Genomic DNA, 27,003 nt, shown 5'->3' with positions numbered 1-27,003 from the left:
TAAGAAAGTGTTGACTGTCTGGGGGTATTGCGGCTGCTGTTTCTGCTACCGTTTGATTGTGGTGTGGGCGCCCGTGGCTGCTGAGTCTGGTGCAGGGGGGGGGCTGATGTTGTGACTGGTGGCAGCGCGCGCGCGTGGTGGTTGTCGGGGCTGACAGGCTGTGTATATGTATGTATATGTGTGTGTATGTGTGTGTATGTGTATGTATGTATGTATATTTATGTGTATATATGTGTATGTATATGTATATATGTGTACATGTGTATGTGTATGTATATAGATATGTATGTATATTTCTGGGGGTACGTTCTGGGCCTGCCTGTCAGGTGGGGGTCGGCGCCTCAGGCTACTGCATCCGGACTACGTGTCTGGAGCTCCTGGGTCCCACCGTCCATCCCTTCCGGGTTCCCGTCTTGGTTGGGGCCTGCTGGGTCTAGTCCCTGCGTCTATTGTGGTAGCTTGGTGCTGCAAGGTTTCCAGAGGTGCTGCAAGTCGGCCAGTTGTTGGGGTAGGAACCTTGTGTGTCAGCATGTCTGTGATCTTCTTTTAATTCTATTTTTTTTAAATATATCTAATTATTTATTTATATTTATTTTTTAAATATATTTATTAATTTTTTATTTTTTATTTTCCCCCTACCTCAGGGGGGGACTCGGCGGGCCGGTTGCTGGTTGTTCCATCTCCATCGTTGGGGTCCTTGCGGGTGGGGTGGGTGGTTCCCGTGGCCCCGTGCTGGGTGGTCCTGTGGCGGCCGACTTAGGTGGGGTGGCCGGGGGCTGGCCGGGGGCTGGCCGGGGGCTGGCCTTGCCGCGCTCTCCGGGGGTGGGGAGTGGGCTCGTGGGGGCCCGGTTGCCGGTGGGGCGGGGGCAGTCTTCCCGTCCGGTTGCGGGGGGTCTCCGGGCCCCTCGGGCGGGGCGTCCCGCCTTTCTGCCCGTGTGGGGTGTGGTCTCTCGCTGGCTTGGGGTCTGGCTCTCCCCTGCTTTTCTCGTGCCTTGTCCTCTGCCGGGTGCGTCTGTCTGCCGCCTGCTGCTGGCCCTTGTGGGCGGCGCGGTGGGCCGGGCTCTAGGGTTCCTGTCACTGCCCGGCTTGGCTGCGTGGGGGCGGTGGTCCCTGGTTCCCTGGGCACCACACCTACTGTTTGTGGGTTGGGCTCTCGGGGAGGCTGGGGCCGTACTCTGGCTCCCACACACACTGGGAGTCAAATGTATTGTACACACAAATTCACATATACTCACATACATACATACACACATACATAGTTACCTACGCTCCCACATACATATACAAATACAGTACATATTTACACACTCAAAGTTCGTACATCCACACGCACATTCATTATACAAACATACACATACACATACTGTACATATACATTCACTGTACAAACATACATATACACATACTGTACATATACACTTACTGTACAAACACACATACTGTATACACATACTGTACATATACATTCACTGTACAAACACACACATACACATACTATACATATACATTCACGGTACAAACACACATATACATTCACTGTACAAACACAGATATACACATACTGTACATATACAAGTACATATGCACACATACACTCATGCACATAATCACGTTTCATCAAACATATATTAATGTTGTTGCCCTAGGGTAAACTGGGTATAACACATGGCACTCTGACAAAGCTTAACCTATTGTTACTATAACAATCTACAAGGTTAATGTAGGTTGCTTCTCTTTCTTCCCCCCCATTTTTCTGCATTCTTTCGTATCTCAAGTTGTCATTACGTATATGTATTGTTGCATTTGAACAACTGTATTGTTGATAATAAATGTAAAGTATTGGTATTGTACATTATCAATAGCGCTATTTCTATTGGTATTTGTATTGCTCCATTTTTAGTGTAATAATGCTCATTGTCATTGCTGTATTATTTTTTATTTTCGCTAACTGCTTATTTGCTATTACTTTTACCATCATATTTGTACATGTCGTATTTGCTGATGTTGCTCTATTGTTGTTGTTGTTGTGTTTGCTGTTGTTGTTTTTGTCTCTCTGTCTAATACCCCTCTTGTCCCCACAATTCCCCCCTCTGTCTTCCTTTTTTTCTCTTTATATCCCCTCCTGCTCCGGCCCGGCTGCACCAAATGATAATATAAATACATTTAATAAAGTCAAATACAAATAAAGCAACAAGAGAAGTATCCTACACTTCTCTTTTGTAAAGTAAATCTGAACAGCCGATATGGGCATCTACATCAACTATATGATTTGCCTGAGAAGCTGGACAGGACAAAAAATAAATAAATACAAAATAAATAAAAAATGAATAAATTAAAAAAAAGAAAGTGTTGACTATTATTGTTATTTTTTTCCCCTGGTCTTTAGTATTCCCTTTTTTAGTTTGTCGCGTACCACGTTTGCTGCCGGCGGTGCCATCTTTTTATTTTTTTTATTTTTCTGCTGTTGTGTTGTGTTGTGGTGTGCTGTGTCACGCCAAATTTCTTCCCCCTACAAACACCCACCCCCCCGCCCTCATTTACTTCCGTGGTCATGTTTCCTCTCACGTCATTGACAGCGATCGATAGCACTTCGGCTTTGACTGCCCGTCGCTGGAAGGATACTTCGTCTTTGACAGCTGCTGGAATCTGAAGAAATCGAATATTGTTTTTTTTTTGTACAGGCGCGAAACAGGACAGTCGCGTGCCGGTTAAGGACCCCCGGCAACTTTGTGACTTTATTGGACGCAGACCCGGAAGTAAATGGGGGGGGGGGGTTATAGGGGGAAAGAAATTTGGCGTGACAGCTACAGCAGTGCCTGATGAATAATTGCCTGTTTCAAAGAATGCTGCTCGTTTTTCGTATGTGGGTAACAACATTTAACTATGTATATATATTTCTGAATTGGTTCAACCGCCACCCACCCGAATCTATTTAAAAAAAATTTGTCATGCATCCGCCCGACCCGCGGATTATACGCGGACTCCGCGGTTGTGTCTGCAAACCGCGCATCTCTAATATATATACATAATAACTGTGAGTCTATATTACTATATATACCTATAATACCTGTGAGATTATACTATATTTTTTTATATAATATATGTTAGACTATATATTATTACTATACATATATATATATATATATATATATATATATATATATATATATATATATATATATATATATATATATATATATATATATATATACAGTATATACAGTGGGGCAAAAAAGTATTTAGTCAGCCACCCATTGACAATCAATGGGTGGCTGACTAAATACTTTTTTGCCCCACTGTATATATACTATATATTCAATAACTGTGAGACTATATTATATTACCATATCTAATATAATATCTGTTAGACCAGGGGTCGGCAACCCGCGGCTCCGGAGCCGCATGCGGCTCCTTGACCACTCTGATGCGGCTCAGCTACATACATGCCGACCCCCCCGATTTTCCCAAGAGACTTATGGATCTCAGTGTCCCTCATAGATTACTCCCAGGGAAAAAATAATCCTATTTACACTCTAATTACTAAATAAAGGGCGTGCCCTAATTGCATTGCAGTAATTGTCCTCTATAGCATTTACATACAGCGTGCCAGTCCAGCCACATGTTGCATGTTGTTATTACTTGCACACACAGGAGACAGCAAAGCATACTTAGTCATCAGCCACACAGCTTACACTGACGGTAGCCGTATCAAACAACTTTAACATTGTTACGTTACAAATATGCGCCACACTGGGTTGATGTGCGTTGGTTGAGCGGAAGAGTTAGGGCTGCATGGGATTCTGGGTATTGGTACCGTCAGTGTAAGATGTGTGGCTGCTGAGTTAGTACGCCTTGATGTCACTTATGTGAGCAAGCTGAAATTGCATTCTACGTGTGGTCGAGCAGGTACACTGTTTGGGCAGACTGTAGAGGGCGCCAAATACATTGTCATCACGCTCTGATATTCGGGAGTCTCACGGGAAAAATGAGAGGGTTGGCAAGTATGACGCTATCAAGTGACATTCATTCAAAACTTGCGGGCTGCACTAACATCAAATTTCCACATTAAAGTGTGTGCCGGTGCGTGTGTCGGAGACCCCTAGTTAACAAAGCACAAAGCATTTAAGCTTTGTATGCGGTGTTTTTCATTTTAAATTTTAAAAGTTTTTTTGTGGCTCCCATTACTTTCTTTAATTTGTGAAACTTGCCAAAATGGCTCTTTGAGTGGTAAAGGTTGCCGACCCCTGTGTTAGACTATATAATATTACTATATATATATATATATATATATATATATATATGTATATATATATATATATGTATATATATGTATATATATATATACATATATATATATATATATATATATATATATACATATATATATACATATATATATACATATATATATATATATACATATATATACATATATATATATATACATATTTATATATATATACATATACATACATATATATACATACATATATATATATACATATATATATATATATATATATATATATATATATATATATATATATATATATATATATATATATATATATATATATATATATATATATATATATATATAAAACTGTGAGTTTATATGTGATCATGTGACAGCACACAGCAGCTGATGTGTAAACAAATGCACACATTAATTCCTTTAATAGCTCCAAATGTATTTTTATTTTATTTGTTCCTGCCGACTCACTGCTGCCATGTGACCATGTGACCTGTCATGTCCAAATGATCTTCTATGACTAGATGGAAGGCTTTCAAACAAACATGGCTTCCCCTGCTCTTACTGCTGCACTTTCTCTCTTTCCAGTACGTCTACTCTGCTTATCTGTTTAAACTTTGCCAGGAAATCCAGTTTTTGTCCTTCTTTCCTGGCATCTTCCTGGTCCCGTTTTGTTTGTTTTGACCACTGCAACGATGGCGTCGCTTGACGAGCCTCTGTCCGCAACACTCGCAGTGTGGGCTCATTGAAGCGCCACCAGTTTTATGTTCCATCATTCAATCAAATAACGCGACAGAAAAGATATCTCTGACAAAAATGCAAACTTTGTGTAAATATCTTGACAAATATGAGATGATTATATAAGTAAAGAAGCTGAGGCAGCAGCTCACACATTCTCATACTTTCTGTAACATCCAGGAAGAAATGATGTCGGCCATCTTGAAAAATGTCTCCACTATAATCTACGCGAAGGAGCCTGGAATTGTTTTTATTTCAATGTTGACAATATTTCACAAATCTTACAATGTATTAAATCTACAAAGTGTTATAAGGTGTTTTTTGATGATAAATTAAACACAACATCAAACATTACTACTGGTCCCACCTTCCTACAAAAACATCCTTGTCCAGATGTTGACTGACGTATAATAGTAATCTTTAATAACTTCATATCTCCTCCAAATATCCGTTATCGACCTCCTTGACTAGTAATCGGTATCAGTATCGGCCCTGAAACAAATGTATCAGTCGTCATCTAGGACTTCCATGTTGACTGTTGTCAACAGTGGCCATCTTGCTATCAAAAAGGGATGGGTCAAATGCAGAGGACAAATTTCACCACACCTAGTGTGTGTGTGACAATCATTGGTACTGACGGAACCAGATTTTTTACATATATCCATATTTAAGTGTTACTTCTTTACTTCCATAGTCATATTACAGAACAGCTAGTGTTTTTCCAATTCAGTCTGCAAAGTAAAAGTTTGACTGTGTGTAGGCCTTGAAGCTTTTGGAATGCAAAGGGTAGACAAAACAACGAGGTAGGAGAGAACGAGGAGGGGGAAGCAGAGGCAGACCGGATAGAGCCACGCATCTGGATGGGTTATGCAAGGCTGGTCTCATTATTGTCAAATATTTGAGAATAAACCACAAAATACCAACTACTGCCCGGTGATCAATTTAAAGGCCTACTGAAATGAATTTTTTTTATTTAAACGGGGATAGCAGATCTATTCTATGTGTCATACTTGATCATTTCGCGATATTGCCATATTTTTGCTGAAAGGATTTAGTATAGAACAACGACGATAAAGATTGCAACTTTTGGTATCTGATAAAAAAAAGGCTTGCACCTACCGGAAGTAGCGTGACGTAGTCAGTTGAACATATACGCAAAGTTCCCTATTGTTTACAATGATGGCCGCATGAAGTGAGAGAGATTCGGACCGAGAAAGCGACAATTTCCCCATTAATTTGAGCGAGGATGAAAGATTTGTGGATGAGTAAAGTGCAAGTGAAGGACTAGTGGGGAGTTGAAGCTATTCAGATAGGGAAGATGCTGTGAGAGCCGGGGGTGACCTGATATTCAGCTGGGAATGACTACAACAGTAAATAAACACAAGACATATATATACTCTATTAGCCACAACACAACCAGGCTTATATTTAATATGCCACAAATTAATCCTGCATAAAAACACCTGCGTGTTTGTTATGCTAGCTCCTAGCTCCTCTGCTAGCTCCTAGCTCCATAGAACACGCCAATACAATACAAACACCTGATCAACACACACAATCACTCAGCCCAAAAGACCGTTTACCTAACCCAAGGTTCATAAAGCTTATATATTTTTAAAAAGTTACGTACATACGCAAAAAAAAAAGCCAAAGCTGCATACTCACAGTAGCACGTCTGCGTCTTTGTCATCCAAATCAAAGTAATCCTGGTAAGAGTCTGTGTTGTCCCAGTTCCCTACAGGCGTCTGTGTATCCAAATCAAAAGTCCTCCTGGTTAGAGTCTCTGTTATCCGAGTTCTTCCATCTTGACTGCATCTTTCGGGAATGTAAACAAAGAAGCGCCGGCTGTGTACTGTTGTGGCTGACTACGTTCGAAAAATACGTCCATTTCGCACCGACAACTTTCTTCTTTGCTTGCTTGGCTTCCTTCTCCATAATGCAATGAACATGATTGAAACAGATTCACGAACACAGATGTCCAGAATACTGTGGAATTATGAAATGAAAACAGAGCTTTTTCGTATCGGCTTCAATGTGGAAGGCATACCCGTGTTCGCCGGGCTACGTCACACGCATACGTCATCCTCAGAGGCGTTTCGAACCGGAAGTTTAGCGGCAAATTTAAAATGTCACTTTATAAGTTAACCCGGCCGTATTGGCATGTGTTATAATGTTAAGATTTCATCATTGATATATAAACTATCAGACTGCGTGGTCGGTAGTAGTGGGTTTCAGTAGGCCTTTAAACTCCAGCTTATGTGCCATAAAAAGAACTTGGGAGTGACCAGCAACTTAAAATTCCTGGGAGGAAGAGCTGGTCAACGCAACAGTACTTTAAAAGGGGAGGAGCTAAGTGGTTGCAATTTAAGAGTAAGTGCCAAATGTTTATCTGCGTAAAAACAACATGCGTCACGGCCAATTATGCAAATGAGATGAGAGCACAGATACATTGCACTCACCCTCGCTGTCTGTGCGTCCTCCTCTTCTTCGTCACCTTCAGCTTCCCTAAACAGGAAATACTCGCTGGGACCAGCGGGGGTGGGGCTTCCCTTGCTGGGCTCCTCGGAGCCGCTGTGGACAGAGGAGCCCGCGGGGCTGGGGGAGGACTGGGCCGACAGGTCGCAGGTGACCAGCTTGTAGTAGTTCTGGGTGGCCACCACCAGGCGGGCTTCACTCTGCAGGCAGGACGCCGAGGGGGCGGAGCCAGCATGGGGTGGGCAGAAGGAGTTGCAGTTGGCATCCAGCTCTGGGGCGTCGGCGGGTGGCGCCTCAGCGGGGGAAGTGTGCAGGTCCAGGTAAAACGCCGGGTCAGACACAGGCGAGCCGCTGGCCAGGTGGTTCAGGTTGGTGGGGGCGGAGCCTGCAGGCTGCTCGGGAACGCCGTTGTTGGTCTTGTTGTAGATGGCGCTGAAGTTGACCAGCACGCCGTCGGAGCTGTTGCACGAGGAGTCGCTGGCGTATCCCTGCTGGCACTCGGCGAAGGCCTGGGGGAAGTTGTGTGAGCAGCAGGAGCAGTGCTGATTGGACCAGCCTGAGGACGACGAGCCGGTCTTGCTGCTCCGTCCGCACTGCATGGCATCCTCCTCCTCCCAGTCTTGCTCGCCGCAATCCACCGACATGTTGGAGCCGCTGCTGCCGTGGCGGCGCTGGCTGTCCGCGTCTGAGGCTACGCCCCCCAAGGACTCCCGCCCACTCGCCAAGCCGTGCAGGAGGAAGGGCTCCGGCGTGAAGCCCAGGCCGTGCAGGCGGAAGGAGGCGATGGCGTCGTGGAGGGCAGAGTCGGTGTGGAGGTGGAAGGAGGAGTCTTCGCGGTAGCCGCTCAGATCATCCTCCTCCTCCTCCTCCTCCTCCTCGTCCTCCTCGGGCCTCAGCAGGAAGGGGTTGCGGCGAAGAGGGTTGCCACGTCTGCTCTTGACTCGCGGCAAGGTGTGCGCCGCCAGCAGCTGCTCGTCGGAAGTGAAGGAGGAGTTGCTGGCCGTGCTGGCCCCGCCCCTCTTGGCACCGCTGGAGGTCTGGACCAGGCTGCTGTAGAGCAGGACGTCTCTCTCGGGGAGGGAGGTGGTGCGACTCAGGACCAGGTTCTCGGGCAAGCTGAAGGGGTTGCTCCTCTTCAAGGAGCCGCCCGACACCTGGCGGTGCACCAGGGGGATGTGGTGCACCATCAGGGTCTCGCCCGACAGCTCGTGAGGGCCGTCCATGGCGCCGAGGATCGGGGAGCGGGGCTTCGGCGCGTGTTCAATTCCGGCCTGATGGGCACAACCGGGGAGCGCTGCCAGGAATCTGGAAGGAGCGGTCGGGGAGGTCGGCGCCGTGGTCCGAGAGGAACATCTGCAAGAAAGACCACATCTGGGCTTCACATTTGGGAAGACAAAACACACCACTCATTTTCAGAGACTTCACACCAGTTTATGAACCATATTTATATGTATGCATTTTGGTCTACAACTTCCTAAGTATACTTGTAACACTTAGTACACTTCAGTAAGTATACTTGGCACACTGTGGACTTAATACACTTCAATAAGTATACTTTGCACACTTAGTAAACTTCCATAAGTATACTTGGCACACTTGTGTACTAAGTACACTTCAACAAGTATACTTGGCACACTTAGTACACTTCAGTAAGTATATTTTGCACACTGTGTAATTATTTCACTTCAATAAGTATACTTGGCAAACTTAGTACACACCAGTAAGTACACTTGGTACACTTCAATAAGTATACTTGGCACACTGTGTAATTAGTTATCTTCAATAAGTATACTTGGCACACTTATTAAACGTCAGTAAGTACACTTGACACATTGTGGACTTAATACACTTGAATAAGTATACTTGGCACACTTAGTACACTTCAATGGGTATACTTGGCACACTTAGTACACTTCAGGAAGTATACTTGACACACTGAGGACTTAATACACTTGAATAAGTATACTTGGCACATTTAGTAAACTTCAATAAGTATATGTGGAGGGGGGCGTGGTCTGCGGGCCTGCTGCGGAGAGGGCTGTGTAAGGACCGGCCTCGAAGCCGGGGGCAGGTGAGTAGATTGCCCAGCTGGGGCTGGTTATCTAATTACCTGTCGCCTTTATTAGCAGCAGCCAGGCTGAGACACATGGTTGGAGTTGGAGTTGGGACAGACGCTGGACACACACACACTAGAAAGACACACTGGAGAGACTGAAAAGTCGCAGAGCAGAGTGCTGTTTCTGTGTGTGAGCAAAATTAAAAACCTGTTAAATCGGACTTCCTGTGCTCCAGTGTGAGTATGTTGGTGTCAGGGGAACCCACGGGAGAGGAACTGTTACAGTATACTTGGCACACTTAGTACACTTCAGTAAGTATACTTGGCACACTGTGGAGTTAATACACTTGAATAAGTATACTTGGCACACTTAAATAAGTATACTTGGCACACTTGTGTACTTAGTATACTTCAATAAGTATACTTGGCACACTTATTACACCTCAGTAAGTATACTTGGCACACTATGCAATTAGTTCACTTCAATAAGTACACTTGGCACACTTAGTACACTTCAGTAAGTGCTCTTCACACAATTCAATAAGTATATTGACACCCTTAATACACTTCAATAAGTATACTTGGCACAATAAGTACACTTCGGTAAGTATGCTTGGCACACTGTGTACTTAGTACACGTCAATAAGTATACTTGGCACACTTAGTACACTTCAATAAGTATACTTGGCACACTTAGTACACTTCAGTCCACAGAAGCACGTCCCTCAAACAGGAGACTCTCTTTGGCTGACTCGTGTCTCCTAAAGCAGGATTTGTGGAGTCTTACTGAGGTAAAACTTGGCACATATTTGGTGTCATGATACCAAACAGGACATCTTTATCTGTAAACACACACAGGCTATGGCTGGCCACAGTGCCAAGGAGAAGCCAGAGCTTGAAAACGGGGTTAAAGTCTCCTGAGATACGTAAACAAAGACGTGGATAAGATGAGAGCCGCCATTGTTGTTTTCATTCGAGCATTGGAACCACAAAAAGTTGTCGTTTAGCAAGGAAAATTGTTCAAAAAGGAATCAATTTACAAAATACAATGCCAAAAGAAAATACAATGTCAGAACAAAATTAATATATACAAAAAAAATATGTATTTTTTAACAAGTTTCAATATGAGGAAAAGTAATACATTGATGAGATACAAGTAGAACATTTTACAAAACCAAAATTTTAAGGAAAAAGTCGGAATATTACGAAAATAAATGTGAAATTTGCAGTTATTGCAGTTTTACAAGATGAGAGTTCTTAAAACCAGGAGAAAAAGTTGTCATTTTAAAACAAAATAGTTGAAAAAGTAATCAATTTAAAAAATATATTGCAATGTAAAAGAAAAAAGTCTGAATAGGAGAAACAATTCAGAATTTACAATTAAAAAAATAACAACAAACTTTATGGATTTCAAAAAAGAAAGGAAAAGTCCCGAATTTACAAAAGCAAAGTTGTAATTTTGCAAAAAAAAAACTGAATTTAGCCTTGAATTAATTGCAGTGATGAAAGAAAACATTGAATTATGAGGAAAAGTTAACATTTTAAGAAAAATTTTAACTTTTGAGGAACATTTTAGAATGTTAAATTTTGAGAAAAAGTCCAGGTGAATGAAAAATAAAGTTATTTTACAAGAATAAAAGATGAGGAAATGTTACTGGAATAAAGTAGTATTATTAGATTTAAGATGACATGTATACTAGTAAATATATTTTTATATTTTAACAAGTAAACATAGATTTTTACCTCGACATGTTTTCCAAGAGTACAGACAGTTGAAACACGTAAAACAAAAAAATTACAATTTCTTCAGAATGGAAACATATATTCATATTAAGGTTGTACGGTATACCGGTACTAGTGTAGTACCGCGATACTAATGCATCATATTCAGTACTATACTGCCTCTAAAAAGTACCGGTTCAACACCACCCCCGCCCCCCGTCGTCGTCACATCATGACATTGCTGGTTTTTACGAGCAGAGGAGCATGTTTGGCAGCGCACACACACAGAGTACTTACAAGCAGACACAGTGTCTAGACAGAAAAGGGAGAATGGACGCATTTTGGTGTAAAAAGTAAAGATAAAGGTGAAGTTATAACACTGAAACACACTCAGGAAGAGGTGCTTTAAGACATGGCTAGCTAGCTAGCAGCTAACATCCATCCTCAGTGTTTTAGCTACTTCTAAACCACTAATCCTGGCCTCCATGGTGACAAATATCACTGGAGGACGAAGAATAGCTAAACATTCTTCACTACACACCGTAGGAGTATACAGTAGCTTACCGCCGTCACAATGTAAACAAACGCCATGGGTGGATCTACACCTGACATACACTGTAATGATATCAAGTACAATAGCGTATCTAGTCGATACTAATTAGCTATGTAGTTTGCTATGTTACAAGTTACTTTTGTTAAATGTAGCTAAGCTACAAGTTACTCTCGTTAAATGTAGCTAAGCTACAAGTTGCTCTCCATTAAATGTAGCTAAGCTAAAAGTTACCCTCCATTAAATGTAGCTAGGCTACAAGTTACTCTCCATTAAAGGCCTACTGAAACACACTACTACCGGCCACGCAGTCTGATAGTTTATATATCAATGATGAAATCTTAACATTGCAACACATGCCAATACGGCCGGGTTAACTTATAAAGTGACATTTAAAACTTCCCGGGAAATATCCAGCTGAAACGTCGCGGTATGATGACGTATGCGCGTGACGAAGTCAGAGTAACGGAAGTTATGGTACCCCGTAGAATCCTATACAAAAAGCTCTGTTTTCATTTCATAATTCCACAGTATTCTGGACATCTTTTGCAATTTGTTTAATGAACAATGAAGGCTGCAAAGAAGACAGTTGTAGGTGGGATCGGTGTATTAGCAGCGGACTACAGCAACACAACCAGGAGGACTTTGTTGGAGCGCTAGCCGCGCTAGCCGCGCCAGCCGCCGACCTCACCTTGACTTCCTACGTCTCCGGGCCGCCAAACGCATCGGGTGAAGTCCTTCGTCCTTCTGCCGATCGCTGGAACGCAGGTGAGCACGGGTGTTGATGAGTAGATGAGGGCTGGCTGGCGTAGGTGGAGAGCTAATGTTTTTAGCATAGCTCTATGAGGTCCCGTTGCTAAGTTGCTAAGTTAGCTTCAATGGCGTCGTTAGCACAGCATTGTTAACCTTCGCCAGCCTGGAAAGCATTAACCGTGTATATACATGTCCACGGTTTAATAGTATTGTTGATTTTCTATCTATCCTTCCAGTCAGGGGTTTATTTTTTTGTTTCTATATGCAGTTAAAGCACGATGCTATCACGTTAGCTCGTAGCTAAAGCATTTCGCCGATGTATTGTCGTGGAGATAAAAGGCACTGAATGTCCATTTCGCGTTCTCGACTCTCATTTTCAAGAGGATATAGTATCCGAGGTGGTTTAAAATACAAATCCGTGATCCACAATAAAAAAAGGAGAGTGTGGAATCCAATGAGCCAGCTTGTACCTAAGTTACGGTCAGAGCGAAAAAAGATACGTCCATCACTGCCTCTCAAGTCCTTCACTGTAACGTTCCTCATCTACGAATCTTTCATCCTCGCTCAAATTAATGGGGTAATCATCACTTTCTCGGTCCGAATCTCTCTCGCTCCATTGTAAACAATGGGGAATTGTGAGGAATACTAGCTCCTGTGACGTCACGCTACTTCCGGTACAGGCAAGGCTTTTTTTTATCAGCGAGCAAAAGTTGCGAACTTTATCGTCGATTTTCTCTACTAAATCCTTTCAGCAAAAATATGGCAATATCGCGAAATGATCAAGTATGACACATAGAATGGGTCTGCTATTCCCGTTTAAATAAAAAAAAATCATTTCAGTAGGCCTTTAAATCTAACTAAGCTACAAGTTAATCTCTTAAAATTTAGCTAAGCTACAAGTTACTATCCATTAAATGTAGCTAACCTACAAGTTACTCTTTATTAAATGTAGCTAAGCTACAAATTACTCTTCATTAAATGTAGCTTAGCTACAAGTTACTCTCCATTAAATGTAGCTAAGCTACAAATTACTCTTCATTAAATTTAGCTAAGCTACAAATTACTCTTCATTAAATGTACCTAAGCTACAAGTTACTCTTCATTAAATGTAGCTAAAATAAAAGTTAACCTCCATTAAATGTAGCTAAGCTACAAGTTACTCTCAATTAAATGTAACTAAGGATTGATTTGATATGTACCAATCACCCGCATTTGATCGTGGCAGCCAGAAAGGGATTGATTTGATATGCACCAATCACCCGCATTTGATGGTGACAGCCAGAAAGGGATGGATTTGTTATGCACCAATCACATGCATTTGATCGTGGCAGCCAGAAAGGGATTGATTTGATATGCACCAATCACCTGCATTTGATCGTGGCAGCTAGAAAGGGATTGATTTGATATGCACCAATCACCCGCTTTTGATGGTGGCAGCCAAAATGGGGATCTTGACTAACAGGAGATCCCTAGGAGATACCAAAGCAGGCTAACGGCGCATGCAGCAAACACGCTGCAGCTGCTGCCAATATTGAAGAAGCTATTCGTGGACAGCGGACAACACACAACTGGCCCAGTGTAATGCGCACACACACACACACACACACACACACACACACACACACACACACACACACACACACACACACACACACACACACACACACACACACACACACACACACACACACACACACACACACACACACACACACACACACACACACACACACACACAGTTATGTAACGTAAGGAGAAGGACTCCAAGTGGCTAACAGACAGGGCTCGCATGTGTTAGCGCTGGAAGTTAGGAATAGCACGTCATTGGAAAGAAAGACCAAGTCGCTATGCGGAAATATAAATCAAACTTCAAGATGTTGGCAGAGACAAGAATGGTAGTGTTTGACTAGCATGGTTACCTAGCAACGCATGTCAACAACGTAAGAGGCTTGGACAACCCACCTGACCTCAGACTGCTAAAGATGGACCTGACCTCCATGGCCGCCTCCCAAAAGTCGTCCTTTCCACACCAAAGTGGATTAGCATTACGTAAGGAGAGCACATCTTCACAGCCTTCCCCGTCTGTCCGTTAAATGTAGCTAAGCTACAAGTTACTATCCATTAAATGTAGCTAAGCTACAAGTTACTATCCATTAAATGTAGCTAAGCTACAAGTTACTCTCCATTAAATGTAGCTAAGCTACATGTTACTCTCCATTAAATGTAACTAAGCTACAAGTTACTATCCATTAAATGTAGCTAAGCTACAAGTTACTATCCATTAAATGTAGCTAAGCTACAAGTTACTATCCATTAAATGTAGCTAAGCTACAAGTTACTCTCCATTAAATGTAGCTAAGCTACATGTTACTCTCCATTAAATGTAACTAAGCTACAAGTTACTCTCCATTAAATGTAGCTAAGCTACAAGTTACTCTCCATTAAATGTGGCTAAGCTACAAGTTACTCTCCATTAAATGTAGCTAAGCTACAAATTACTATCGATTAAATGTAGCTAAGCTACAAGTTACTCTCCATTAAATGTAACTGAGCTACAAGTTACTCTCCATTAAATGTAGCCGAGCTACAAGTTACTTTCCAATAAATATAGCTAGAAAAGGATTGATTTGATATGCACCAATCACCCGCATTTGATCGTGGCAGCCAGAAAGGGATTGATTTGATATGCACCAATCACCCACTTTTGATGGTGGCAGCTAGAAAGGGATTGATTTGATATGCACTAGTTGCTCGCATTTGATCGTGGCAGCTAGAAAGGGATTGATTTGATATGCACCAATCGCCCGCATTTGATCGTGGCAGCTAGGAAGTGATTGATTTGATATACACCAATCACCCGCATTTAAATCGGGGCAGCCAGAAAGGGATTGATTTTATTTGCACCAATCCGCCACATTCCTGGTCTGGAACACATTATTTTGCCTTCCGGGAGTTGTTTCCAAATCCCAACAAGCTGGAGGTCAACCAGGGTCTTGGCGAGGACTGAAGGCTCAGGTAATAATCACCACTATTTGGATCAATACTGAAATCACTATTATGCGTTACGTAAAACATCTTGTCATTTGTCATTAAAGGCCTACTGAAACCCACTACTACCGACCACGCAGTCTGATAGTTTATATATCAATGATGAAATCTTAACATTATAACACATGCCAATACGGCCGGGTTAACTTATAAAGTGACATTTTAAATTTGCCGCTAAACTTCCGGTTCGAAACGCCTCTGAGGATGACGTATGCGCGTGACGTAGCCCGGGGAACACGGGTATGCCTTCCACATTGAAGCCAATACGAAAAAGCTCTGTTTTCATTTCATAATTCCACAGTATTCTGGACATCTGTGTTCGTGAATCTGTTGCAATTATGTTCATTGCATTATGGAGAAAGAAGCTGAGCAAGCAAAGAAGAAAGTTGTCGGTGCGAAATGGACGTATTTTTCGAACGAAGTCAGCAACAACAGTACACAGCCGGCGCGTCTTTGTTTACATTCCCGAAAGATGCAGTCAAGATGGAAGAACTCGGATAACAGAGACTCTAACCAGGAGGACTTTTGACTTCGATACACAGACGCCTGTAGAGAACTGGGACAACACAGACTCTTACCAGGATTACTTTGATTTGGATGACAAAGACGCAGACGTGCTACCGTGAGTATGCAGCTTTGGCTTCTAAACATTTGATCGCTTGACCGTATGTGCGCAACTTTTTTTTTGCGTATGTACGTAACTTTTTTTAAATATATAAGCTTTATGAACCTTGGGTTAGGTGAACGGTCTTTTGGGCTGAGTGATTGTGTGTGTTGATCAGGTGTTTGAATTGTATTGGCGTGTTCTATGGAGCTAGGAGCTAGCATAGGAGCTAGGAGTTAGCATAACAAAGACGTAGGTGTTTTTATGCAGGATTAATTTGTGTCATATTAAATATAAGCCTGGTTGTGTTGTGGCTAATAGAGTAAATATATGTCTTGTGTTTATTTACTGTTTTAGTCATTCCCAGCTGAGTACCAGGTACCGTGAGTATGCAGCCTTGGCTGCTAAACATTTGATAGCTTGACCGTATGTGCGCGTCACGTACGTAACTTTTTACAAATATATAAGCTTTATGAACATTGGGTTAGGTGAACTGTCTTTTGGGCTGAGTGATTGTGTGTGTTGATCAGGTGTTTGAATTGTATTGGCGTGTTCTATGGAGCTAGGAGCTAGCAGAGGAGCTAGGAGCTAGCATAACAAACACGTAGGTGTTTTTATGCAGGATTAATTTGTGGCATATTAAATATAAGCCTGGTTGTGTTGTGGCTAATAGAGTATATATATGTCTTGTGTTTATATACTGTTGTAGTCATTCCCAGCTGAATATCAGGTACCGTGAGTATGCAGCCTTGGCTGCTAAACATTTGATAGCTTGACCGTATGTGCGCGTCACGTACGTAACTTTTTAAAAATATATAAGCTTTATGAACATTGGGTTAGGTGAACGGTCTTTTGGGCTGAGTGATTGTGTGTGTTGATCAGGTGTTTGAATTGTATTGGCGTGTTCTATGGAGCTAGGAGCTAGCAGAGGAGCTAGGAGCTAGCATAACAAACACGTAGGTGTTTTTATGCAGGATTAATTTGTGGCATATTAAATATAAGCCTGGTTGTGTTGTGGCTAATAGAGTATATATATGTCTTGTGTTTATTTACTGTTGTAGTCATTCCCAGCTGAATATCAGGTCACCCCCGGCTCTCACAGCATCTTCCCTATCTGAATAGCTTCAACTCCCCACTAGTCCTTCACTTGCACTTTACTCATCCACAAATCTTTCATCCTCGCTCAAATTAATGGGGAAATTGTCGCTTTCTCGGTCCGAATCTCTCTCACTTCATGCGGCCATCATTGTAAACAATAGGGAACTTTGCGTATATGTTCAATTGACTACGTCACGCTACTTCCGGTAGGGGCAAGCCTTTTTTTATCAGATACCATACGATCTTTATCGTCGTTGTTCTATACTAAATCCTTTCAGCAAAAATATGGCAATATCGCGAAATGATCAAGTATGACACATAGAATAGATCTGCTATCCCCGTTTAAATAAAACAAATTCATTTCAGTAGGCCTTTAATAGTCCAATAAAAGTCTAGATAAATAGTTGGGTTTTTGTTCTTTAGTAGTATCAACCTGTCAGCTTTTTCTCCTCACATAATCCAATAGGGAGCATGTCTCGCCACTACACCGGCCAAAAATGTTACTATATTTAAGATAAGACTATTTAGCACGATGGTTAGCTGATAGTCTGCTAGTGCGACTCCAAGGAGACAATTTAACATGGGGCGGGGCCACATACTGTATTAATAACTGGACTGATCCATTAAGAGTTTGAACAAAAATATGTCAAGTAGGAACTATCAGTCATGGGCAAGCTACTTGGATGATGTTGTTAGCTATGTTACAAGTTACTCTTGTTAAATGTAGCTAACCTACAAGTTACTCTCGTTAAATGTAGCTAAGCTACATGTTACTCTCCATTAAATGTAGCTAGGCTACAAGCTACTCTCCATTAAATGTAACTAAGCTACAAGTTACTCTCATAAAATGTAGCTAAGCTACAAGTTACTCTCATTATATGTAGCTAAGCTACAAGTTACTATCCATTAAATGTAGCTAAGCTACAAGTTACTATTCATTAAATGTAGCTAAGCTACAAGTTACTCTTCATTAAATGTAGCTAAGCTAAAAGTTACTCTTCATTAAATGTAGCTAACCTAAAAGTTACTCTCCATTAAATGTAGCTAAGCTAAAAGTTACCCTCCATTAAATGTAGCTAAGCTACAAATTACTCTTCATTAAATGTAGCTAAGCTACAAGTTACTCTACATCAAATGTAGTTAAGCTACAAATCAGTCTTCATTAAATGTAGCTAAGCTACAAATTACTCTTCATTAAATGTAGTTAAGCTACAAGTTACTCTCCATTAAATGTAACTAAGGATTGATTTGATATGTACCAATCGCCTGCATTTGATTGTGGCAGCCAGAAAGGGATTGATTTGATATGCACCAATCACCCGCAATTGATCGTAGCAGTCAGAAAAGGATTGATTTGATATGCAACAATCACCCGCATTTGATCGTGGCAGCCGGAAAGGGATTGATTTGATATGCACCAATCACTTGCATTTCATCGTAGCAGCCAGAAAGGGATTGATTTAATATGCACCAATCACCCGCATTTGATCGTGGCAGCCAGAAAGGGATTGATTTGATATGCACCAATCACCCGCATTTGATCGTGGCAGCCAGAAAGGGATTGATTTGATATGCACCAATCACCTGCATTTGATTGTGGCAGCCAGAAAGGGATTGATTTGATATGCACCAATCACTTGCATTTCATCGTAGCAGCCAGAAAGGGATTGATTTAATATGCACCAATCACCCGCATTTGATCGTGGCAGCCAGAAAGGGATTGATTTGATATGCACCAATCACCCGCATTTGATCGTGGCAGCCAGAAAGGGATTGATTTGATATGCACCAATCACCTGCATTTGATTGTGGCAGCCAGAAAGGGATTGATTTGATATGCACCAATCACCCGCTTTTGATGGTGGCAGCCAAAATGGGGATCTTGACTAACAGGAGACCCCCTAGGACAGGGGTGTCAAACTCAAATACAGAGTGGGCCAAAATGTAAAACTGAACAAAGCCGCGGGCCAAGGTTGAACAAATTAACCTTTTAATAGGGACCCAAACAAGTTTTGCATTGAATATTGAACAAGCAAGGCTTATATAACTTTATAGTGACATGCAAAATCTAGTTTCAAATAATAATAATTAAAAAATATCAATGGCATATCAAATACAATTTAAATACAAATTGAATGCCTCTTTTCTATTTGCAGCCTTCAGACTTGGTGTGCACTTCTTCTGGACTCTACAATTGATGTCAGAAGTGGGATGAAATGCCTCCCAGTTCGCCTTGCCATCAAACCTGGGAGTCCTCATTGAGGGCGGAATTACCCCATGGCAAGCAGCGTGAGCTCTCTCTCTCTCTCTCTCTCTCTCTCAAAAACAACATAAAAATATCAACCTGATCACTCCAGTATTGATCAAATACTGATACTACCCTTGGTATCATCTTACGTGTGGTGTACTGACACACCAACTGTTACAGTATATCATTATTAATATACTTGTTCATTTCCTGATAATATCTCCTTACTTCCTGTTAATATCTGCTTACTTCCTGTTAATATCTGCTTACGTACTGTTACTACCTTTGGTATCATCTTACATGTGATGTACTGACACACCAACTGTTACAGTATATTATTATTAATATACTTGTTCATTTCATGTTAATATTTGCTTACTTCCTGTTAATATCTGCTTACTTCCTGTTAATATCTGCTTACTTCCTGTTACTACTCGTGGTATCATCTTACGTGTGGCGTACTGACTGTGACAACGCTGACACACCAACTGTTACAGTATATTATTATTAATATACTTGTTCATTTCCTGTTAATATTTGCTTACTTCCTGTTAATATCTGCTTACTTCCTGTTAATATCTGCTTACTTCCTGTTACTACTCGTGGTATCATCTTACGTGTGGCGTACTGACTGTGACAACGCTGACACACCAACTGTTACAGTATATTATTATTAATATACTTGTTCATTTCCTGTTAATATTTGCTTACTTCCTGTTAATATCTCCTTACTTCCTGTCAATATCTGCTTACTTCCTGTTACTACCCTTGGTATCATCTTACGTGCGATGTACTGACACACCAACAATTACTGTAATATTCCATCCATCCATTTTCTACCGCTTGTCCCTTTTTTGGGGTCACAGGGGGTGCTGGAGCCTATCTCAGCTGCATTCGGGCGGAAGGCGGGTTGTGTTAATTTCCTGTTAATATCTGCTTACTTCCTGTTAATATCTGCTTACTTCTTGTTACTACCCTTGGTACCACCTTACGTGTGATGTACTGACTGTGACAACGCTGACACACCAGCAGTTACTGTAATATTATCCTCTCTTTAACTATTATTAATAAACATGTTCATTTCCTGTTAATATCTGCTAACTTCCTGATGTAACATAATTCTATCGACTCTTTAACTTTACAAAGCACTTATTTCTTCTCTTGTTTCAAGCTAGCTTAGCGAGTGTTAGTGTGCAACATGTTTAGCCTCGTCCTCCACTGATAATAATACTTAAAATGCTAAGAAATAGCGTATTTGCCGCAATGGAGGTGATTACTACAAACCTATAGGGCGGCTCCACACTGTGTATGGAGGCACACAATTAGCTGCTAGCCACTTGTCAGCCGGGGAACTAAAAACAAATTAGGTATGAGCCAGAAGGGAACGGTGTGTGTGATCGGCATTTACAGGCATTCATCGGCAATGGCAATAACATACTTTTACTGATACTGATTGGTGGCCGATCGATCAGCACATCGCTACTTGCAATGTTATTAAATCTTCTTTTAAGACCAAAAATGAGCCCAAAACAGGACAAACACACTCCTTGGATAGATTCTTCACAAACGGTGCATTATTATTTTGGGTCAAATAGTGGGCGTGGTTGCAGCAGGGGCACAAAAGTAGCCACGCCTCCACATTCACTATGTCACACATCGTCAGTGTGCATTTAATAAACGCACAACAAAATCCTATTTCATCCAAATCAACAAAACTGTCCACGTTAAGTATTTTTTCTTTACCTAAAATGACCTGTTCAAAATATGTGAACATGCTAGTTTTGCTCTAATCATCCCCATTATTTACTTTTTTTTTAAATCTCTGATGTAGTAAATCTGATGAGACACGATGAGATCTTTGGAACCACCAAGCCAACACAACACCAAGTGCTGCTGGACGCACGCTTTGAGCTGCCTTTTGGTACGTTGTTGTGGTCTACACATTGATGTTTATACTTGGATTTACCTTTTGGTACGTTGTTGTGGTCTACACTTCAATGTTTATACTTGGATTTACCTTTTGGTACATTGTTGTGGTCTACACATTGATGTTTATACTTCGATTTACCTTTTGGTATGTTGTTGTGGTCTACACTTCAATGTTTATACTTGGATTTACCTTTTGGTACATTGTTGTGGTCTACACATTGATGTTTGTACTTCGATTTACCTTTTGGTATGTTGTTGTGGTCTACACATGAATGTTTGTACTTGGATTTACCTTTTGGTTCGTTGTTGTTCATTTCCTGTTAATATCTCCTTACTTCCTGTTAATATCTGCTTACTTCCTGTTAATATCTGCTTACTTCTTGTTACTGCCCGTGGTATCATCTTACGTGTGGTGTACTGACTCACCAACAGTTACTGTAATATATCCATTTTATCTCTGATGTGGAAAATCTCATGTAAGAACAGGCTAAAGCGAACATCCGGTAAGCGCACTTTTGTTTTGAAGGATCACTACGGAAGCGCTACACGCGTCCTTCTGTGTGCCTTGACAGCTGTTGTTTCGGTCATGTATGTGATCGATATGTGATCAAATGTAGCAGAGGGCCTCTAATGCGTCATTAATCGAACACGAAAATGGCGGACATACTGAGTATGTTTGTGTGCAATCAAATGTCTGAATGCGGTGCAACAACAACGATGATGACAAACGTTCCTTTGTGCCAATGCGATGTTGTTAACAAGATGGTCGCCAAGTCACGTCGTCTACAACCTTCCAGAATGTTCCACTACAACCTTCCAGAATGTTCCACGGACACGAGACACAATGCTCGGAGGACGAACGTCGACTCATTCTTGCAGTGACCGATCGAGGCGTTGTTTGCCGGCCGGGGAAGAACCGAACCTCTCCCGGTGCCGCACTCCTACCTTCCCCTGGGACCAGGTCACAAAGAGCGGATTCAACACTCACCTTGTCCCGGTGGTCTTTGTGGAGGGGGCAGGGGGGGTCACTCTCAATCGTCCTCTTCTTCTTCTTCACGTGTGCGCGCGCGTGGGACGCTCGTCCGCGTCAAGATGATGATGATGACACACGGTGCGCGTGCGTGACGACGGGATGGGTAGGGCGCGAGCACGCACGACGTCTGCGGGAGCGCTAATGTGATAGGCTCCCAGTTCACTAATCTGATTGGCTCACACTTGACTTATCTAACCTAGTTAATAGTACACTACTTACTTAGTATTAATATCTACCTGCTGTACTATGCCCAATACTACTACTACTAATAATAATGTTGATTTATCAGCATACACAATACAGTACTAATACTTCACAATACTACTACTTATTAGTACTAATAATAATAATGTTAACTTATCAGCATACATAATACAGTAATAATACTTCACAATACTACTTCTAAATAGTACTAATAATAATAATGTTAACTTATCAATCAATCAATCAATCAATGTTTATTTATATAGCCCTAAATCACAAAAGTCTCAAAGGGCTGCACAAGCCACAACGACATCCTCAGCACAGAGCCCACACAAGGGACGTCGATGTGAATGACTATGAGAAACCTTGGGGAGGATCGCATATGTGGGTAACTCCCCCTCTAAGTACAGTCCCTAGTGGATCCAACATAACAGTGAGAGTCCAGTCCATAGTGGGGCCAGCAGGAGACCATCCCGAGCGGAGACAGGTCAGTATCGCAGAGACGTCCCCAACCGATGCACAGGCGAGCGGTCCACCCCGGGTCCCAACTCTGGACAGCCAGCACCTCATCCATGGTCACCGGAACCGGAATAACCCGGCGAGGGGGCAAAGGAGAAAAGAAAACGGCAGATCAACTGGTCTAAAAAAGGGGGGTCTATTTAAAGGCTTGAGTGTACAAATGAGTTTTAAGATGGGACTTAAATGCTTCTACTGAGGTAGCATCTCTAACTGTTACCGGGAGGGCATTCCATAGTACTGGAGCCCGAACAGAAAAAGCTCTGTAGCCCGCAGACTTTTTTTGGGCTCTGGGAATCACTAATAAGCCGGAGTTCTTTGAACACAGATTTCTTGCCGGGACATATGGTACAATACAGTCAGCAAGATAGGATGGAGCTAGACCGTGTAGTATTTTATATGTAAGTAGTAAAACTTTAAAGTCACATCTTAAGTGCACAGGAAGCCAGTGCAGGTGAGCCAGTATAGGCGTAATATGATCAAACTTTCTTGTTCTTGTCAAGAGTCCAGCAGCCGCATTTTGTACCAACTGTAATCTTTTAATGCTAGACATAGGGAGACCCGAAAATAATACGTTACAGTAATCGATCAGCATACATAATACAGTAATAATATTTCACAATACTACTACCTAATAATACTAATAATAACAATGTTAACTTATCAGCATACATAATACAGTAATAATACTTCACAATACTACTACTTAATAGTAGTAATAATAATAATGTTAACTTATCAGCATACACAATACAGTAATAATACTTCACAATACTAGTAGATAGTACTAATAATAATAATGTTAACTTATCAGCATACATAATATAGTAATAATACTTCACAATACTACTACTTAATAATACTAATAATAATAATAATGTTAACTTATCAGCATACACAATACAGTACAAATACTTCACAATACTACTATTTAATAGTACTATTAATAATAATGTTGACTTATCAGCATACACAATACAGTAATAGGGACGGCATGGCAAAATTGATAGAGTGGCCGTGCCAGCAATCGGAGGGTTGCTGGTTACTGGGGTTCAATCCCCACCTTCTACCATCCTAGTCACGTCCGTTGTGTCCTTGGGCAAGACACTTCACCCTTGCCCCTGATGGCTGCTGGTTAGCGCCTTGCATGGCAGCTCCCGCCATCAGTGTGTGAATGTGTGTGTGAATGGGTGAATGTGGAAATACTGTCAAAGTGCTTTGAGTACCTTGAAGGTAGAAAAGCGCTATACAAGTATAACCCATTTATCATTTATTTATTTATATAATAATACTTCACAATACTACTAATAATAATGTTGACTTATCAGCATACATAACATAGTAATAATATTTCACAATACTACCACTTAATAGTACTAATAATAATAATGTTGACTTATCAGCATACACAATACAGTAATAATTCTTCACAATACTACTACTTAATAGTACTAAAAATAATAATGTTGACTCATCAGCATACACAATACAGTAATAATACTTCACAATACTACTACTTATTAATACTAGTATTAAATGTGTTGACTTATCAGTATAAACAATACAGTAGTAATACTTGACATTACTACTACTTAATAGTACTAATACTGGCAATGTTTATTTGTCAGTTAACATATTACAGTCCCACTACTTCATAATAATAATACTTATTAGTACTAATATTAATAATGTTGACTTATATGCATACAAAATACAGTAATAATACTTCACAATACTACTTCATTATTATTATGTATACTGATATTAATTATTATTATATATACTGATATTAATTATCATTATGTATACTGATATTTATTACATATATATATATATATATATATATATATATATATATATATATATATATATATATATATATATATATATATATATATATATATATATATATATATATATATATATATATCAATCAATCATCAATCAATGTTTATTTATATAGCCCTAAATCACAAGTGTCTCAAAGGGCTGTACAAGCCACAACGACATCCTCGGTACAGAGCCCACATACGGGCAAGGAAAAACTCACCCCAGTGGGACGTCGGCGAATGACTATGAGAAACCTTGGAGAGGACCGCATATGTGGGTAACCCCCCCCCTCTAGGGGAGACCGAAAGCAACGGATGTCGAGTGGGTCTGACATAACATTGTGAAAGTCCAGTCCACAGTGGATCCAACACATCAGCGGGAGTCCAGTCCACAGCGGGGCCAACAGGAAACCATCCCGAGCGGAGACGGGTCAGCAGCGCAGAGATGTCCCCAACCGATGCACAGGCTAGTGGTCCACCCGGGGTCCCGGCTCTGGACAGCCAGCACTTCATCCATGGCCACCGGACCTATGCAACTCCCCCTCGCAAGGGACAGGGGAGAAGAGGAGAGAAGAAAAGAAACGGCAGATCAACTGGTCTAAAAAAGGGGGGGTCTATTTAAAGGCTAGATTATACAAATGAGTTTTAAGATGGGACTTAAATGCTTCTACTGAGGTAGCATCTCTAACTGTTACCGGGAGGGCATTCCAGAGTACTGGAGCCCGAATAGAAAACGCTCTATAGCCCGCAGACTTTTTTTTGGCTCTGGGAATCACTAATAAGCCGGAGTTCTTTGAACGCAGATTTCTTGTCGGGACATATGGTACAATACAATCGGCGAGATAGGCTGGAGCTAAACCGTGTAATATTTTATACGTAAGTAGTAAAACCTTAAAGTCGCATCTTAAGTGCACAGGAAGCCAGTGCAAGTGAGCAAGTATAGGCGTAATATGATCAAACTTTCTTGTTTTTGTCAAAAGCCTTGCAGCCGCATTTTGTACCAACTGTAATCTTTTAATGCTAGACATAGGGAGGCCCGAAAATAATACGTTACAGTAATCGAGACGAGACGTAACGAACGCATGAATAATGATCTCAGCGTCGCTAGTGGACAAGATGGAACGAATTTTAGCGATATTACGGAGATGAAAGAAGGCCGTTTTAGTAACACTCTTAATGTGTGACTCAAACGAGAGAGTTGGGTCGAAGATAATACCCAGATTCTTTACCGAGTCTCCTTGTTTAATTGTTTGGTTGTCAAATGTTAAGGTGGTATTATTAAATAGATGTTGGTGTCTAGCAGGACCGATAATCAGCATTTCCGTTTTCTTAGCGTTGAGTTGCAAAAAGTTAGCGGACATCCATTGTTTAATTTCATTAAGACACGCCTCCAGCTGACTACAATCCGGCGTGTTGGTCAGCTTTAGGGGCATGTAGAGTTGAGTGTCATCAGCATAACAGTGAAAGCTAACACCGTACTTGCGTATGATGTCACCCAGCGGCAGCATGTAAATACTAAAGAGTGCAGGGCCAAGAACCGAACCCTGGGGAACTCCGCACGTTACCTTGACATAGTCCGAGGTCACATTGTTATGGGAGACGCACTGCATCCTGTCAGTAAGATAAGAGTTAAACCAAGACAAGGCTAAGTCTGACATACCAATACGTGTTTTGATACGCTCTAATAAAATATTATGATCGACGGTATCGAAAGCGGCGCTAAGATCAAGAAGCAGCAACATAGATGACGCATCAGAATCCATCGTTAGCAATAGATCATTAGTCATTTTTGCGAGGGCTGTCTCCGTAGAGTGATTTGCCCTGAAACCGGATTGAAAAGGTTCACAGAGATTGTTAGTCACTAAGTGTTCATTTAGCTGCTGTGCAACAGTTTTTTCGAGAATTTTGGAAATAAACGGAAGGTGGGAGACCGGTCGGTAGTTTACCA

At 41.4% G+C, this 27,003-nt stretch overlaps 1 protein-coding gene across 2 annotated transcripts in view; it reads right to left on the bottom strand.

Moving 5' to 3' along the window:
• rusc2 (RUN and SH3 domain containing 2) overlaps window positions 1-22,599 on the bottom strand; it is a 46,889-nt gene extending 24,290 nt beyond the window's left edge. For both annotated transcript variants that reach the window (XM_062050675.1, XM_062050676.1), the window contains exons 1-2: window positions 22,462-22,599; window positions 7,450-8,818 (exon numbers count right to left, since the gene is read on the bottom strand). In XM_062050675.1, the coding sequence (XP_061906659.1) occupies window positions 7,450-8,688 (1,239 nt within the window). In that variant the 5' untranslated portion in view covers window positions 8,689-8,818; window positions 22,462-22,599. The remainder of the gene's footprint in view (window positions 1-7,449; window positions 8,819-22,461) is intronic.
• Window positions 22,600-27,003: the final 4,404 nt, after the last annotated feature.

The sequence above is a fragment of the Entelurus aequoreus genome, linkage group LG06 (assembly GCF_033978785.1).
Source record: "Entelurus aequoreus isolate RoL-2023_Sb linkage group LG06, RoL_Eaeq_v1.1, whole genome shotgun sequence".
NCBI classification, from domain to species: domain Eukaryota; kingdom Metazoa; phylum Chordata; class Actinopteri; order Syngnathiformes; family Syngnathidae; genus Entelurus; species Entelurus aequoreus.
Note: the sequence above shows the minus strand (reverse complement) of the source record. Positions and strands in the feature narration are given on the sequence as shown.